The following is a 19,222-nucleotide window of genomic DNA, read 5'->3' on the forward strand; positions in this document are numbered from 1 at the left end:
TACACACTTTTCCAGCCCAGCAAACAGATCTGCATTGTGGTGTGGCTTATATAATATCAACAAAAAACCTCTACTTTATTTGCCCCTCATGAATAATATTCTGAGTATTGTGACATTAACTGACTGACTGTTTAAATTTATCAACTTTTCCTTGAAGGGTGTTCTACTCTAATATTTATATACCACTTACTGGATATTTTCCCTTGTTCCTTTTCATTCTACACAAGTGACAATTCTTTCAAAAATTTTCAGTTTTGTCTAACTTGGATGTTACAGTTGGCTAGACTCTGTTACTCTGCAAAAATGGTATAGTTCTTGAAGTATTGATCTTTTGCCAGAAATCTGCATTGGAATTATTTCAGAGACAACTTCTTTGCTGAGCAGTGTAGTAAAGATGCAGCCAGTAGGTGACACGTACCCTAAATTTCATATCCGCTTGTCTGGTAGACGTAAACACCCTAAAAGTGATGTGCATTGACTCAGTAGTCATCTTTACCATGCCTACTGTCAGTAGATCTCATTGTATATTACAAACTTGCAGAGTGTTTGATATACTATCCTACTGTTATGATGATCAGTGACAATTTATGTTAATCATTGTGTCTACCTCTACCATTAACAAGTTGATTCTTTTGAGATTTCTTCACCACGTTAGTTGCATTATCCCAGTCATGAATGACTTCTTGATACATTTCCAGAAGATGACAGTAGGCTGGCAGCTTCTTCTTATACTGTACTCAACTGTGCCATCACTCTTAGTAGTTGTGTCATACCTTTCTCAGTATATACATCAGTGATAATAGAAAGCCTTGTGTTACTGTTCTATCATACTTTACTCACACCTTGCTTGTCCTCACTACAGATATTTTGTCACATGTCATGTAGCACCAAATTTGTATCTTTGTATTTGGTAGATTATTACAGGTGGCAACACACAGAGAAGCATTCGAAGGTCAGTGACAATAACTCAACTTACCATGTTCTACAAGCCATTCTCATGTTTTGAATATGAAACCAATTGTGACAAAAAAACTTTGTCAGCTTATCTTGACTCCTCCATTGCCAGGATGTTGTTTGTCAATAATACCTATTGCTCCAACATCCAACAAGGGATAATTATTTCCTTTCTGTTGTATGCAATTATTTTATTTCCTATCTTTTTTTAAAATAATTTAAGTATACTCATTTAAGAATGGAACAGCAGAAGTGTTGAGTCACTGAGAGGCACACACAAAGGAGAACAAAAACTTCGCTAGCTTTTGGAAGAAATTTGTAGCAGCCCCTCTCCCCACACACCCTACTCTAGCTTGTCAAAGGATTTCCTCTGAAAGCTAGCTTAGTTTTAATTGTCTTTTGTGTGTGTGCACGCATGTTGATGACTCAATGCTTTCTGCTATTTGGTGAGTGGGCCTCTTCACTCCAAGTTATTTACATCCTGGCAGAAATTTTTGTACTGTATGTCATTTGAGTTCATTACAAAAATTAATGCAAAATTAAAAAAGCAGTATGACTCTGTTTTCATATTTGTAGTATAGTACAGTACATTAAGTATTTTTGTTTTCTATGTTTTTTAACTGATGTCTTTTTTGTTCCAGAGTGGAAGTGTTAGGTTGATGTCACCACTTTGACTGAAATTTCTGTTCCAGAAAACTCACACTTCTGCAGTACAAGTGAAACATAGAGCAGAAGCCCTGATAAGTGCAAACCATTATGATCCTCAAAGTATAAGAGAAATTGCTGAAGAGGTAACCAAGAGGTGGCAGCAGCTCGTTACCTGTGCAGAAGAAAGGCACAAATTGGTTACAGCCAGCATAAACTTCTATAAGACTGCAGAGCAAGTTAGTACATTTTCAGTATTTTGAATTTTTCACACAAAGGCTACATTTTTTATCCCAACAGTGAGATATTATTGATTTCTCTGTTTTTAATTGCTAGATTATTATGACAACCTGGTGTACATAGGAAACACATTGTATTAATGCTCCTAAGGTTCTAAATAACTGATGATTAATTTGTTTCATGGAGTAGTCTAACAGTGAAATCTTTTGTCAACTATGAATATAATATTTGGTGTAACACATCATACAAGACTTTAAAAAGTTAATTATCATCTTCTTTTACAGTCTCCAGGCCCTGGATGGGTCTACTTGGATCACAAGCCTCTCCATTTCTTCCTATCCTCCCACCATATTTCTCTCTCCAGTCTTCTCCTCTCTTCTTCACATGTTCCTTCACACCAGGAATCCATCTGTCTCTCTATCTTTCTCTAAGTCTATTGCCTCTTATTGTAATTTTATGAGCCTGTCTTGGTATCCTGCCAGTTCCCATACCATCTTAACCTTGTCTTTCTGTAGTCTCTTGCATGGGCCTCTCTTTCTCTGTTTCTTCCACTGACTCAATCCTTACTCTGTCCATTCAAGTAATTTGATCTTGCAAGCTTGTATCATGCATTCCTGCCTTCTCTTCACTATTCACATTAATAGTGCACACTTGAGTGTTGGTCCATAATATGATTGCTATAACATTTACTTGCTTTTTCGTGGTACATTCTTATTCCAGATCAGCTCTTTACACTCTGTGAGGATTGATGTGCTTTCCTTCACTAATCTCCTAATCATTCCTCCCATTGTCTTCTATTACACTTCCCATGTACTTGAAATTTTCACTGTCTTTAGTACTCTAAGAATTATATCCATTGCTACTCTCACGTTATTCCTTATTGTCACCATCACTTCACACTTAATTGCATTCCCTCTATACACTTAGCCTTTCTTTTACCTTTCCTTCTCAATTTCCCACACCATTTAAATCACCTGCAAATACTGTTGCTTTGATTTTTTAATCTGCTGTTTGTACTGTCACTCCTGCTATTATCTCATCCATATGGTGATGGAAAGTAGCGGGAATAGTGCACTCACTCGCTTCAACCTATTTTTCTGTTTGTAAGTGAGTAATCATATTTTTGCATAAGGAGTGACATTATTTTTATGAGAAATGTTATTGCAGGTGTGTTCAGTGCTGGACAGTTTAGAAAGAGAGTACAAGCGTGATGAGGACTGGTGTGGCAGCAGTAGTGGCACAAGCAGTACATCAGATAAAACAGACAAAGCGACTATGGTGTCGCAGCTGATCAACAAGCATCAAGAGCAGAAGGAAGCATTCCTCAAGGCATGTACACTTGCTCGCAGAACGGCTGAAACTTTTCTGAAGTACACTAGCCGAAGCCTGCAGTATTACAATTACCAGGGTGAAACTAGTAGTCGCAACTCAGAAAACAGGGTTAAAAGTAAGTTTCTGCATGTTTCCTTTCACAACATGATATCTACATAATGATGTCCCAAAGCAAAATATACAGTGATATTGAAAGTCACTCTGGGAGATCATTATTTAAGTTTCCATTTTATTCTTCCTGTAAAGTTGCTTTAAATGTTGAAATTTCCAGAGAAATTCATTCAAATAATGGATGATTATGGTTGCTTATTCTGTCATTTTGCCTAATTATAGTATGTACCAGGTGTACAACTTTGCTTCCACCATTTGCCGATCGGTGGTGACAACCTTAAGTAGCAGTCGAAAGAAATGGATCCCAGATGTCAGGCAGTTAGCTCAGACCTCAGTCAACATAACCTCATTCAAACATTAGTCAGTTTCTGTGTGCATCATAAAGTTGTTATTGATTGAAAATGTCAGTTTAAGAGCCAAATTCTCGTCATTTGCGGGAGGTGTTACTGTTTTGTTTCAGTATGAAGAAAACAGTGGCTGAGTCTCATTGAATGCTCTCAAGTATGTATGGTAAGAATGTATTGTGAATGGTTTCAACACTTCAAGAAAGGTGATTTTAACATTGTAGACTGGCATAGTGATGGAAGAGAGAATGTTTTCAAAGATGCAGAATTGGAGACATTGCTGAGTGAAGACTTGTGTCGAACTCAAGAAGTGGCATGATTAGTGGGAGTGACAGAGCAAGCCATTTCAAAACGTCTCAAGGCTATGGGCATGATTCAAAAAGGAGGAGCTTGGGTCCTGTGTGAGAGCTGAAACCAAGAGACGTTGAACGGCATTTGTGTGTTTGTGAACAGTTGCTTCAGAGGCAAAAATGGAAGGGATTTCTGCATTACACTGTGACCAGGGAAGAAAAATGGGTTCATTAAGATAAACCTAAAGCCAAAAACTCATGGGGATATCCCAGCCATGCATCCACATCGACGGCCAAACCGAATATTCATGGCTCCAAGATCGTGCTCTGCATTTGGTGGGACCAGCTCAGCGTCGTGTACTATGAGGTGTCAGAACCAAGTGAAACAATCACAGGTGCTCATTATCGAATGCAGTTAATGCGTTTGAGCAGAGCATTAAAAGATGAACGGCTGCAATACAGCAAGAGGCACGATAAAGTGATTTTGCAGCACGATAATGCTCGACCCCTCATTGCAAAAGAGGTCAAAATGTACTTGGAAACATTAAAATGGGATGTACTACCCCACCCGCCGTATTCTCCAGACATTGCTCCCTCTGACTATCACCTGTTTAGATCAATGGTGCATGGCCTGGCTGACCAACGCTTCCGATCTCATGAAGAAGTCACTAATTGGATCGATTTGTGGATCACTTGAAAAGATGAACAATTTTTTTGACGCGGGATTCGTGCACTGTCAGGAAGATGGGGGAAAGTAATGGCCAGCAATGGAAAATAATTTGAATGATACATGTGTAACCAATTTGTTTCGTTAAAGCCTCAAATGTTGGGGGAAAAACAGTGGAAGCAAATTTGTACACCTTTTCTGTTATGCCATTGATGTTCACTACTGCCTCCTGTTGCTGTAAATTAAAAGTATTGGTACTTGAATAAATTTGTTAAAATTGTCTTTAAGCAGTGTGAAATGTAAATTAGATCACAGATAAAAGTTCTGAAAGACATAGCAAATTTCAAGTTCCTTCATATACCCAGGTATATGGTAAATTTTCAGTGTGAAATGAGCACCCTCAAATGCTAATTTGCTCCATAAAGAAAACTTGAGGAAAGTAATTTTTTAGAACGGTTTCAAGTTCTGCATATAGTTTGCTCATGATTTATCTGTGATGTATAAACAGTGGTCTTGTTTTATAGTGATGGTCCCAAGTATGAGCAATAACTTTGTTTTATATTGCTATTTCAATTTTCTTCTCGTAGTTGTGTGTCTTTATCTGTTACCATAAGAGCATTAGTAATGGCTGCAAAGTTAGTTTAACTACTTTTTTAAACACTACATTCCATATTATATAGACTTTGATCGAGAAGCATCATTTCAGTAGTAGAAACCTCTTTAGAGGGAAATAAACTTTGTTTTATTTCTGACACATAACTGATAGCCAAATGAAAATGGGAAGTCTCATGCCCCATATGAGAATACATTTACATTTACTGTTCCATGATTGGTAAAGAAAATTGAGCCCTTAATTTAATGGTACTCCAGCATTAAGATACTAGTCCTTTAATAGCAGGTGCCTGTGGTTTTCTAGGACAAGTAACTCCTGGCTAGCTACCTGGATGTCATCTGATGCACATTGATGATCTCTCATCATCTAGTGTGCACTTTTAAGCGGGTAACTAAGATTTTGTCCCATGGACTTCTGAAAAGACTGTAGAGAGAACTTAATAAGGGACAATATGTAATATCTCTCAATCTATTTTCCTGTAACTCTCTTGTGAGCTATTGTCATTTCATGAGCCTATCTTGGTATCCTACCAGCTTCCATTCTTTTAACATGGCAGTATCATTGTAATCTTATCTTCTCTGTGGTCTCTTGCATAGAGTTCTTTCTCATTCACTACAAGGTTATTCAAAAGGTGGCACACAAACTGAAAGAGCTGGTAGAGGAGTTAAAATACATCTGCTCTGAAATAGGGGCTTGTGGTCTAGGATGTAATCCTGAGCCAGTGAAAGCTTTGGAATGCCAGGAACAATGGGGGAAACCAGTACACACATAGCTTAAGTTCGGCAGAGATAATGTACTCTTTCCTCAACAGCATTGTACATCAAAAAAGGTGTAAAAAGTAGTGCCCATCATACTCAGTACAGGCATAACATATTCGGAGAAAATCCTAGAGCAGTCTGCCAAATACGTATGGCCTCACACAAACTTGCAAATACTGCAAGTATTCTGGCAAAAGGGTTTCTTCATTAGGAACTTACCATGGATATGAAGCTTGAATGATGAGCAGTTGTACATTACATTATTTCTTGTTCCATAGATTGTGAAAACAACATTTCGTATTGACATGGAACATGTCAATTTTACGTAAGATTTCTTTACATGATACAATTTTTTTACAATTACTACTTCATATATCAGAGAAGCATGGAGAGCTGCATCAAACCAGTTTCAGGACTTAAGACCGCAGCAACAACAACAACAACTTCATACCTAAAAAATTGTTTGCTCAGTAGGAGGGGCTGACATTTGGAAATTCTTTTAATTTGTTTAAAATGCTGGTTGGCTATCTGTCAGACTTTTAATGCTATTTCATAAATGACCAAAGTTTGTTTGGCAGTATAATTCATCCCTTTCTGTGTCACAGTCAGATTTAATCCAGAATAGTGAAGATCATCCTTTCTTCTAGTGTTGTAGCTATGCATTTTGCTATCGTTTTTGATTAGAGTGAGTTATTAATAACAAATTTCGTAAGTGAACGTATGTATTGAGAAGGTACTGTCAATATCCTGAGTTCCTTAAATAAACATCTACAAGATGATCTACAGTGATCTCCAGCCATTATTCTGATTATATACTTTTGTGCAATGAATACTTTTTCTTTTAATGATGAATTTCCCCAAAATATGACACCATATGAGAGCAGTGAATGAATGGCATAGTAGGCTGATTTATTGATATGTTATCACCAAAATCTGCAATAACCCTAATAGCATAAGAAGCTGAACGTAAATGTTTCAGCAGATCATCAATGTGTTTATCCCAATTCAATTTCTCATCAATGCACACACCTAGAAATTTTAAATATTCTGCCTTAACGACAGACTTCAAAGTCTATATTTGTCAGTGGTGTTATGCCATTTATTGTACAGAACTGTATACACTGTGTTCTCTCAAAATTTAGTGAGAGTCCATTTGCAGAGAACCACATAATAATTTTCTTAATTTGTACGTGCAGAGAAACAGTACTTTACCTTTTATGGAACTGAGTGAGGTGGCACAGTGATTAATACACTGAACTCGCATTTGGGAGAGCGATGGCTCAAACCTGCTTCCGGCCATCTTGATTTAGGTTTTCCATAGTTTCCCTGAATCACTCCAGGCAAATGCCATATGGTTCCTTTGAAAGGGCGCAGATGATTTCCTTTCCCATCCTTCGCTAATCCAAGCTTGTGCTCCATTTCTAATGATCTCATAATTGATGGGTTATTAAACACAAATCTCCTCCTCCCCCTCCTTACCTTTGACAGAATTTAAGACCCATGGGCATTACTTGTCCTTGTTGTTCCTGACATTCAAGAACACTCACTTGCTCAGGATTACTTCCAAAACCATAAGTTCCTATTGTAAAGTTATTGCATTTTAACTCCTCTATCAGCACCTTCAGTTTGAGTGCAACCATTTGAATCAACCTTATTTGTCTTACTATCTCATTCCTTACTCTATCCTCTCTATTTAGTCCTCTCTTGCTTATCTTAAATTTCAACTCACAACCTTGTATCTTGTTTACCTGCCATTTCTTCGTTACCTATGTTTCTGATGCATATCTGTGTATTGCAACATAACGTGCTTCATGTATCACTTAACTCTAAGTATTCACCACTCACTTTTAGGGTTGGAATATGGTGCTTATAAAGGCCTTTTAGAAATGGTACTAGTTTTTGTAGCCCCAAACTCAATGAGGACATGCCACAACTTGTCCCACGTGATGTAATCAAAGGCATTTTTTAATCTATTTTCAGTTATCTTGTTCTTCAGGACCTTTATCTGTCACAATAGCTACTTGCTCTGCAGAAATAGGAGAATGCAAGTGTTTCTTTTGGTGTTGATTCATTATGTGCGGGAGGACTTTGCTGGAAAATGATATTAATGCTACAGTCAAATTATTGGAGCTGTCCCTTGTTTGTGAAGAAGAATTATAATGAAAATAGTCCAGTCGTAATGAAAGCCACCATTTTTGCACATCGTATTACATATTAAATTCAAGGAACACTTGCTTTCCTGCCCCATCAAAGTTAGCTTTTCTCTGGAAATACCATCTATACCCAGACTTAAATTTTTTTTCATGTGCTTGACTGCACACACAATTTAATTGATAGGCACAGCAAGCCATTAGTGGACAAAATACATACTTTCAAACAAGGAACATGGTCTTACCTACTTACGAGTATAGAAACAACTTATGTGTAGTTGATGATCTCTGATATTGAAGTACACTACTGGCCATTAAAATTGCTACACCAAGAAGAATTGCAGTTGATAAACGAGTATTCATTGGACAAATATATTATACTAGAACTGAAATGTGATTGCATTTTCACGCAATTTGGGTGCATAGATCCTGAGAAATCAGTACCCAGAACAACCACCTCTCGCCGTAATAACGGCCTTGATACGCCTGGGCATTGAGTCAAACAGAGCTTGGATGGCGTGTACAGGTACAGCTACCCATGCAGCTTCAATGCGATACCACAGTTCATCAAGAGTAGAGACTGGCGTATTGTGACGAGCCAGTTGCTCAGCCACCAATGAGCAGACATTTTCAATTGGTGAGAGACCTGGAGAATGTGCTGGCCAGAGCAGCAGTCGAACATTTTCTTTATCCAGAAAGGCGCGTACAGGACCTGCAACATGCAGTTGTGCATTATCCTGCTGAAATATAGGGTTTCGCAGGGATCGAATGGAGGGTAGAGCCACAGGTCGTAACACATCTGAAATGTAACATCCAATGTTCAAAGTGCTGTCAATGCGAACAGGAGGTGACCGAGACGTGTAACCAATGGCATCCCATACCATCACGCTGGTTGAAATGCCAGTATGGCGATAACGAATACACGCTTCCAATGTGCGTTCACCGCGATGTCGCCAAACATGGATGCGACCATCATGATACTGTAAACAGAACCTGGATTCATCTGAAAAAATGACATTTTGCCATTCGTGCGCCCAGGTTCGTCGTTGAGTACACCATCCCAGGTGCTCCTGTCTGTGAGGCAGCGTCAAGGGTAACCGCAGACATGGTCTCCGAGCTGATAGTCCATACTGCTGCAAACGTCGTCGAACTGTTCGTGCAGATGGTTGTTTTCTTGCACACATTCCCATCTGTTAACTCAGGGATCGAGACGTGGCTGCACGATCCATTACAGCCATGTGGATAAGGTGCATGTCATCTCGACTGCTAGTGATACGAGGCCGTTGGGATCCAGCACGGCGTTCCGTATTACCCTCCTGAAACCACCAATTCCATATTCTGCTAACAGTCATTGGATCTCGACCACCGCGAGCAGCAATGTCGCGATACGATAAAATGCAATCGCGATAGGCTACAATCCGACCTTTATGAAAGTCGGAAACGTGATGGTACGCATATCTCCTCCTTACACGAGGCATCGCAACAACGTTTCACCAGTCAACGCCGGTCAACTGCTGTTTGTGTATGAGAAATCGGTTGAAAACTTTCTTCATGTCAGCACGTTCTAGGTGTCGCCACTGGCGCGAACCTTGTGTGAATGCTCTGAAAAACTAATCATTTGCATATCACAGCATCTTCCTCCTGTCGGTTAAATTTCGTGTCTGTAGCACGCCATCTTTCATGGTGTAGCAATTTTAATGGCCAGTAGTGTATTTACAAATTAAATAGCCACTTAGTTTTTCCATCAAAAAGTTTTAAGTAGAGCATGGGTTGGGAAAAGCTTACTGTGGGAACCAAGTTAAAATTTCTTGTAACTGCACCAAGAGTTTTGTTGGATTTTCAAGACCTCAGATTAAACTGATTGCGGTGAAATCACATGATACCTTCATCTAGAAACAGAAGAAATCTCTGGTACTTGACAAACCTGGAAATGTAGGACTAGAAGAAATCTGTCTCATTGGTGTTGGTTTGTATGTCAGGATGCTGAGCCATCACTTAATTTTTGATGTGTTCTTTTCGTTATGCATTCATTCTGTTATTTAAACATTTACGCACAAACTGTGCCTTGTATTTCTGTGTTTAAAAAACATATTTTCTCTTTCTGTTTCTAAGATATCTTGGAAAAACTATTAAGCCAAGAGAACAAAGTTTTGGAGCACTGGACTCAACGTAAGAAACGGCTTGATCAGTGCCAACAGTATGTTTTGTTTGAAAGATCTGCAAAACAAGCAATTGAGTGGATTCATGAGACAGGAGAATTTTATTTGTCAACACACACGAATGTTGGACAGAATAAGGAAGAGACAGAAACTCTGTTGTCAGAGCATAATGAATTCAAAGGAACTGCTAAGGTATTCTAATGCATGATATATTTTATTCTAGGCATGAAGCAGTAGTTTCTGAAAGTGATGTGTTTCAGAATGTGTATAGATATAATCATAAGTGTGCTTTTTGTCCCGTAGGAAACAAGGGAACGTGTGAAGCTCTTGATTCAATTAGCAGACAGTCTTGTGGAGAAAGGCCATGCACATGCGAGTTCGATAAAACAGTGGGTTGCTGCTGTTGACAATAGGTACAAAGATTTCAGCTCTCGCATGGACAAATACCGGTAAGTTTTCATTAATTTATCACACTTTTATCATTTTAGTCAAAATAATAACAGTGCAATTAACAGATCTTTTAAGTGTATCCAGACACATAACCACCAGCAGTATACAACTATTAAAAATAAGAACAGTTCCATAAATTACTCAATGATTTTTTTAAATGAACATGATTACTGAGCATGTCTTTGATATTTAGTGTGTTGTCTGTTATTTTACATTATTGCAAGCTTAAGAAAAATATCACTGCAATGGAAACATTTGTTCCAAAGGGAAAACAATATTTCTGTGGCCAACAAGGTATATTAAATTTATTTAGCTCAAAACTTGGTTACAATAATATCCTTATTTTCTTTTTTTTTTTTCATTTGCTACTCGTAAGGACATATAAGTGTACATATCTGAAGTAGAATTTGACTTAGATTTTGAGTTATATTGTTATATTTTTGCTCTACCATGATTAGCAAGTGACATAGCAAAATTATAAATAAATAAAACAAATTTTGCTTTAAATTCCATAAATTTGTCTTGTTGATAACTGAAATCCTGTATTTCTTTCAGGTGCAATAGTTAAAAGCTATATTATCTTTTATTAGTTAGCCTTTAAATTGTAGAATAACATTGAAAAGGATGATAGTTTTACTTTCAGTCAAAGCTGCACATTTTAGATGTGTTTTTTTGTAATTGTAATACTGTGAATGCCAGACCCTTATTCCAGTGTACTTTCCCAGTGATGTAAATTTTTAACAATCTCCTTCTTGATGCAAAAATCTTTTTCAACACTTATCAAAGACTTGTTAATTTTCTTGCCCATTGTGGTGGAATACATTGATCACACATTTAAGTAAACATGTGAATGATATCCCAGTCATTTTGTGTTGTTATTGCTCTCAACATGAAACTGATAGTGAATCCAAACTGCACAGCTTTGTGTCAGAGTACTTCTGGAATTAGGACATTTACACTTCTTCTAAGTATTTGGGGATTATAATTAGATATTTATGAGTATGGTATCTCCCAAAAGACAGAAACTAACTTGTTATTATAAACTTGGCAATATAGATGTTAAATGTTATACTTACATAATCATGTTGCTGATGTTTTTAACTTATTCATATCCTATGTTGTAGGGCTCAGTTGGAAAGCTCATTAGGAATCCAGGAAGAAGGAGAAAACAGGCAGGACCTATCAATTGATAGGAACTCTGATCCACTGCTGGAAACTAAGCTGAAAGAAGCTGCAAATAAAGAACTGAAAGAACTTAATGAGGAAAAAAGAAAGTCAGCTAGAAGAAAAGAGTAAGTTTTTCTGTTAGTGATTTTGTCATTTGTGTTCAAAAAAATATGTATAACATATTTCAAACTGAAGGAAAATCAACTGTTTTCTTAAGCTTTGAATTAAGTTATTTATTTTTTGCTTTTAATTTTACCAAGAGCGAAACAGTAACAGTTTGTGGAAGTAAAGTAACTGAAATGCCATAGATTATATTTGTCAACATTTGTAACTAACGTATCCAAATTTGGTGCTTTATGTAAGTTTCATTGTGTTTTCTCTTGGCTTATAGTCAAGTGAGACTGAACTTCTTAATTTGTACTTTTGGTTTTCTTCTTTTTCTTCCATTCTGCCAACCACTCTTTGTAGTTGAAATATACCTGTAAACCTCTTAGCATAATTTCATCACATCACATGTCAGTAGGCTTACTTTCTTGTCATTACCAATTTTAAGAAACAGACTTTGAAATCCTTTTCCATTGATCACCAACAGTTGTGGATAGTGTGACTCAATATATCACTTCCTTTTCAAGTGTTTATGTAAAATAAATTGAATACAATCTTTTGGGATGGTCACAATGTTAAAAAGCTTATGCACTTCACTTGATTATCATGAAACATATTGTAGTGTGAATAATGAAGATAGGGTGGTTGCACCTGACAGAAGTGATGAACATTTGATGATACCTAGCAGAAATATATCCCTAGAGGGATCACTAACTTTCAAAGTATTTCATTCCTTCATTAAAAGTAGAGAAACAAGCTTTGAAGAGATAAGGAATGAGTATTCAACTGAAAAATCACTTGAGATCCTGGATTAAGGGAAGTGTAGTATTATTTGTGGTTTTTTTGTTCATGTGGCACTTGCCCTGCATTTTTTAATCAGGGGATTCTTGGTGAATTTGCCTATGTGGGACATGAAGTTGATTAACTATCACTAAAATTGAGACTGAAATTATCAGTGAATGGAAAGCAAGCTGTTTGCCTTTGCTCATTCATTCTAAGTGAAAATGTAATTGATTTCATACAGACATAGGAAGCGAACAATGTGTGTACATCAGCTGTTGCTTGACACACATTTTTATTCCACTGGTGGCTCTCCCTTTGAAGAAATGGGTCTCATCAGTGATGAGACTGACTTGATTATAGTAAAATGTGTCAGATGACAAGTTTTACTGCTGCTGCTGCTGCACATTCATGCATCATATAGAAGAGAAAGTGAAAGGCATACAATTTCTTAAAGGTATTTCAGAGTGTATGGGAATATGGAAAGATTGCTTTAGGTGGTTTGAGAAAAATATTAGGTACATTAAATTTTCTTTTGGTGCGTGATGCAAGAAAATCATAGATGGGACAGAGGGCTCATTTTACACCTTTTGTACTAGGACAGTATTATATAACATGAGAAATAATCCCACCTCATCCTTGTCCTTTTTTTTTTTTTTTTTTTTAATAGTGGTCTTTAGGTTGGATCTTATGATTATTGCAGGAAGTTCAGGTTTGTATGCAAGGTGTGTAGGGTAACTATAGTGATGAGGGTGGCAGTATGTACATCTAAAGGATGGTAACTGGCATAATGTGTTTGGTATTGCTACTCTTTTGTTAACTTCCATCTAGTCTTGTATTTCTATTTCTCCATTAACCATGAGTGATGGGTAAATTCTCTGTTTAATTCAACATGATCTCTGTGTACTCCATCACCTTAATTTTACCAAGTACACAAGGATTAGTGCCAAATTGTGAAAAAGTTTAATCCTGTAAATTTTTTCTGTGTTTATATCTACTGCCATTTGATAAACAGTTAATGTGTTCTGTTGTTAGGGAATGCCCCTCCCCCCCCCCCCCTTGCCTTTTTTAGTCAGTTCATTTATCAGATGCAAAAAGATATCTACTATATGCAATTCTGAAATTATGTGACACTCATATTTGAAGCATCAGATCCTGAGGTAACATAGACACTTATTGTAATATCCTATATGTAGCAAACTATTTCACTGTTGAGGATAAGTGTCTGTTCCAGTACATTATTAATTATTTCATCAATATTTGAACATCAGTATGTACTTTTAAATACTATTACATTTTACATATGTGAAAATCCACAAATTTGTTTGTATTGCTCTTCATTTAATGCAATGGGGCTTTATAATATGTGCTTCCTTTTCTTCAAATCATTGTCATATGTCCAAGTGCCCTTGGGAGAGTGATGATTAGGCATGTCTCATTCAGATATGCAACAGCACTGTTTTCAGTAGTTATAGTTAGTAACTTGGCAGATCAGTTATAAGTTACAAGAATATGTATAACAGATTGATTATTGTTTTATCTTTCTTGTCTCAGGTTTTCCACTATTTTAAACATAAAATGGTTGAGTCATTTGTTTTCAGAGAACATTAATTTCGCTTAGGAACAAAACTTCATGAAACAAATTATGTGCTTTTCTTTTGTACTGAAGTTCAGTGACTGTGAGACATGTTTTAGACAATCATATCATGTCAGATTAGAGCTTGATATCTAGTTTATAGCAAATGAATACCATTTTAGAAGAACTAACAGCTACTGTTAACATTTTCTTTGCTTTATTCTGTATTTGTTTTTTGTTTTTAGGTTTATAATGGCAGAACTTCTTCAGACTGAACGAACATATGTCAAAGACCTCGAGACTTGCATCAAGTCTTTTTTAGATGAAATGAAATCAAATCCTTCTGTACCAGGACCCATTCAAGGAAAAGATGACATAATATTTGGGAATATGGAAGAAATATATGACTTTCATAACAGTGTTTTTCTGAAAGAACTCGAAAAGTATGAGACCATGCCTGAAGATGTTGGGCACTGTTTTGTTACTTGGGTAAGATAAAATAATATTACAATGTTCTAGAATATTTTGGTTGTTAAAATCATCCATTCTGAATGTGTGAAAGGAACGCGGAACTTAAACTGCATTGCAATTCTTGTTATATCAGAAACTGAGGTTGAGAAGTTTGTAGAAAATTTGATTTAATGTTTTTAATCTGAATGAAGGAGACCACTCACAGAAAGTGTAAGATATTTTGCATCATCAACAGGTGCACTTGTGCACACCCACAATCACATGCATGTTCATGTAGACACAGATATACAGGATGCAGAAAGACAGTTTAACCAAAAGTGTGAGGTAGAAAGACAGCATCAAATGAAGGAATTTCATTATAGAAACTAGAGGTCACAGTTGGATATTTTCAGCAACACACACACACACACAATTTAAATCTGACATATGGACGTCTTTACTCAAAATAAAAAATGTGTACATAAATGAATGTTTTGACTAACAAATTGTCACTGTGAGAACAAGAAAAAGTTAAAGTATCACCTACCCCTGTATTATACTTAGCTGATGTACATTACATTACTTCTTTAGATTGAAAACAGTCATATGTGTATGTTTCAGGTTATAATGTGTCCGAAAAAAGTAAGAGTAAATGAAAATGAGTATGCTATAGAACACAGGCTCGCCACCACTTAATTACCATGAGTATGTTCAAACTGACTGCTATTTTCAAACTGCCATAGAACGTAGTGATGCTGCAGGGATTGGTATGTTCTCTGAAATGCACTGGGAGTAGTCTGAATTAATTCTGCTGCTGCCATATGGCAAGCCACCAAATCCTGTTCGTCCACAACTAACATTGCATACACATGTTTTTTCATATTACCCCAGAGGTAAAAAATTCAGCTGTGTCAAGTCTGGAAAGCATGCAGACCACTGCATTGGCCACTGTGTCTGATCAATCTGTCAGCTAATGTCCTTTCCAAGTAATCTTGGACAGTGTACACAAAATGTTGAGCTGCTCCATCACGTTGGAACTGAAGGTTCTGCCTAACTCCAAGTGGTACATCATCCAGGAGTGCAGGCAGTACTTGCAAAAATACAACTTATGTGTGAGCATTCAACCTTGGAGGTTACATTTGGGGCACTGAATGAATCATTCACAGTTCTCATTCACATGCTTGCAGTGAATAGCTTTTGATGACCATTGACATATGTTGCATTAGGATTTTGTAGTGTACAGACAAGGCTGTTGTATGAATGTAAAATACCTTCATGAGCAAAGCAAGCCTCATCTGTAAACAGCAAATGTTCAGGGGAATGTGGCTGTTGTGCTTCTCATCATAGGAACCTGTCAACAAATTCCCGAACACTAGGGGAGTTGTCTGGACTCATAGCTTGTACCTTCTGTCAGTGGAAATAATGTAGACAAGTCTCATAATGACATTCCAGACATGATGCCAGTCCACACAACATGCATGAGTGACTTGTCTGGAACTTGCTGTTGGCTCGTACTGTATGCAACGTAATGCATCTTTGTCAAACTTGACAATGTAGGAAAAGATAGATTGCTACTTACCATAAAGAAGACATGTTAAGTTGCAGACAGGCACAATTACAAGACCCTTACATAAAGCTTTCAGCCACAGCTTTAGTCAGCAAAAGAGAAATACCGTTCATACACAAAAGCAAGCACACGTCATGTTCACAAGACCGGCAACTCCGGCAGCTTGGGCCAGAATGCATGTAAGGAGCAATCTATCTTTTCCTACATTGTTGATATTCCTATCTGGAGTTTCCATTGTTCGACTTCATCAAACGCAACGGTACAAACAGTGCATCTGCTGCCTGTATCATGCTTATTTGCCCTCAGATATCTAGTCTCTCACATACTTCTGTCAACTGACACAAAAGTGTTTTTCTGAGGCAGTCGGTGTTGTGGATAACATTTCTGGTAAACTGTATGAGCCACCCTTGCATTGCCATGAGCAGCACCATAGGCCCAGTGCTTGTCACTTGCCCCATTCCATATGAACCCATATTTCCTATTGCTGCTTCACAACCCTCACTCACTCATTGGTAACAACTCTGGTGAGATCACTGTACCTGTTGAATTTGACAAAAGGGTACTTAAACCAACATTCTCCACTGCACATTGGTCCCCCCCAGAGACACTGAGTGGAATGCAGTTTGTTTGTATCTGGCAAACATAAACAAGTTTCAGATTTGAAGACTGTCACACACCTGGAGTTGATGTTAAGGTATGAAGTACCACAAATATGTAACTGCTCCTGTAATCAAACCCCTTCGCTGATGCTGTCTTTGCCCTACACTTTTGTTCAGATTGTTTTTCTGCACCCTGTACACACACACACACACACACACACACACACACACACACACACACACACCTGTGCCTCTACATTGTGCTGGTTAGATACACAATGTAACTTATGTAACTGTGCCAGCAAGGCAGACAGTGTGACTGAGTGTCTAGCCAGTACAATGCAAACACTTGTGTGTGTGTGTGTGTGTGTGTGTGTGTGTGTGTGTGTGTGTGTGTGTGTGTGAGGATGTTTATTTGTACTGTGGCCCATTAAAAGATTTTTTACTAAAGCTAGCAAGTTTCCTCTTTTGTGTGTGCCTGTCAGCAACTCAATGCCTCTGCTTCCTGTGTCAGTCTCCTATACTCCTAAGTGATTTACATTCTGCCAGAACTTTTCTTACCCAATTAAGAGTTAAAACTCTTAATTTCCTCTGGGTATGAGAAATGAGAAATTTCCTTTTTCCATGGATAACAAAGCTGATAGTTGTGTAATTAAAGATATTTTTTCTACTTCATGTAAATTCTCAACACATCAGGAGACTAGTAGTTAAACAATATATGCACAGACATGTTCACTTGTTATTTGCAAGAGGAAAATAAAACTATGTAAAAGTGTAATGATAGAAAGTATACTGCTGTTTTTGAAGCAGAAAGGTGGAATAACTGCTAGGCCACTGACACTTGGTTGGCTTATGGAATATTGTAAGTATGGAATATTGTAAGTACATTTGAGTTGAACTCATAATTAATGGCTAGCTCATGAGAGATGAAAGACTGGTTCAGCCGAAGAAAGATGGGTAAGGTGTCACCTTGAACTGTTTAAGAAACCATCCCATGAATCACCTGGAATGGATTATGGAAACTGTGAAAAACCTAAATGAGGAAAATTTTGTGTGTGTCTTTTCTCCCCCTCCCCCCTCCCTCCCTCCCTCCCTAGTGTACTCCTTTCAGCTGTCTGTCTCTCAATCTTCTTCTTGATCTCTTTCTTCAAATCTTAGGTATGAACATGTGATTTCAGGGAAAGAGACATAGAGAAGACTGAAACACAAATGTTTTAAAGGAGGACAGGAAAGTGTACTTGTAAAAAGGAAACACAAGAACTTAAGTCTCTCTCTCTCTCTCTCTCTCTCTCTCTCTCTCTCTCTCTCTCTGTCTTTCTCTCTCTCTCACACTCACTCACTCTCACACATACACAAAAACACACACACAGTTTGGCAAAGGGAGTGAAGAACCCAGAATGTCTGAGTCTCTGTGTAACTTCATGCATGTTCTCACCATTCAGAGGATATGTCAAGTATTAGAGTTGCAACTGTCTGTGATGGGTTGAACAGCCACCAGTAAATTAATGTTTTTTGTGTTTTAAGTCCTTTATTGTCATTACCAGGTCTAATAGAGTGTATCAGGGACACGAACAATGTCAGATATTGAGTGATCATGAAGATGTTACATACAGCTTAAATATGGAAAAATTTCAATTTGAATTTCCTGGCATATCGTAGTTCCACCGGACGTCACAACTGGCATTTTTGAAAGCTATAGGCACCTAGTAAACAGTCAGAACCTCAAAATGGCCAAGATGTTACAGACAGCTTGTTCACCCACTGCTTGAATACTGCTCAGCAGTGTGGGATCCATACCAGATAGGGTTGATAGAAGAGATAGAGAAGATCCAACAGAGAGCAGTGCGCATTGTTACAGGATCATTTAGTAATCGTGAAAGCATTATGGAGATCATAGATAAACTCCAGTGGAAGACTCTGCAGAAGAGACGCTCAGTAGCTCGGTACGGGCTTTTGTTGAAGTTTCGAGAACATACCTTCACTGACGAGTCAAGCAGTATATTGCTCCCTCCTACATACATCTCGCGAAGAGACCATGAGGATAAAATCAAAGAGATTAGAGCCCACACAGAGGCATACCAACAATCCTTTTTTCCACGAACGATATGAGACTGGAATAGAAGGGAGAACTCATAGAGGTACTCAAGGTACCCTCCACCACACACCATCATGTGGCTTGTGAAGTATGGGTATAGATGTAGATGTAGAAGTGCAGAGCACAACCAAAGAGCTGCAGTTATCAAAAGTCTTCAAACTTACTGTTCA

General features: G+C 37.6%; 1 protein-coding gene across 1 annotated transcript in view; it reads left to right on the forward strand.

Annotated features, from left to right (window-relative positions):
- LOC124794768 (kalirin) overlaps positions 1-19,222 on the forward strand; it is a 2,150,963-nt gene that overhangs the window by 1,398,276 nt on the left and 733,465 nt on the right. The window contains exons 23-28 of the mRNA XM_047258392.1: positions 1,647-1,838; positions 3,007-3,286; positions 10,217-10,455; positions 10,567-10,712; positions 11,838-12,005; positions 14,587-14,830. Coding sequence (XP_047114348.1) covers positions 1,647-1,838; positions 3,007-3,286; positions 10,217-10,455; positions 10,567-10,712; positions 11,838-12,005; positions 14,587-14,830 — 1,269 coding nt within the window. The remainder of the gene's footprint in view (positions 1-1,646; positions 1,839-3,006; positions 3,287-10,216; positions 10,456-10,566; positions 10,713-11,837; positions 12,006-14,586; positions 14,831-19,222) is intronic.

The sequence above is a fragment of the Schistocerca piceifrons genome, chromosome 4 (assembly GCF_021461385.2).
Source record: "Schistocerca piceifrons isolate TAMUIC-IGC-003096 chromosome 4, iqSchPice1.1, whole genome shotgun sequence".
Taxonomy (NCBI): Eukaryota; Metazoa; Arthropoda; class Insecta; order Orthoptera; family Acrididae; genus Schistocerca; species Schistocerca piceifrons.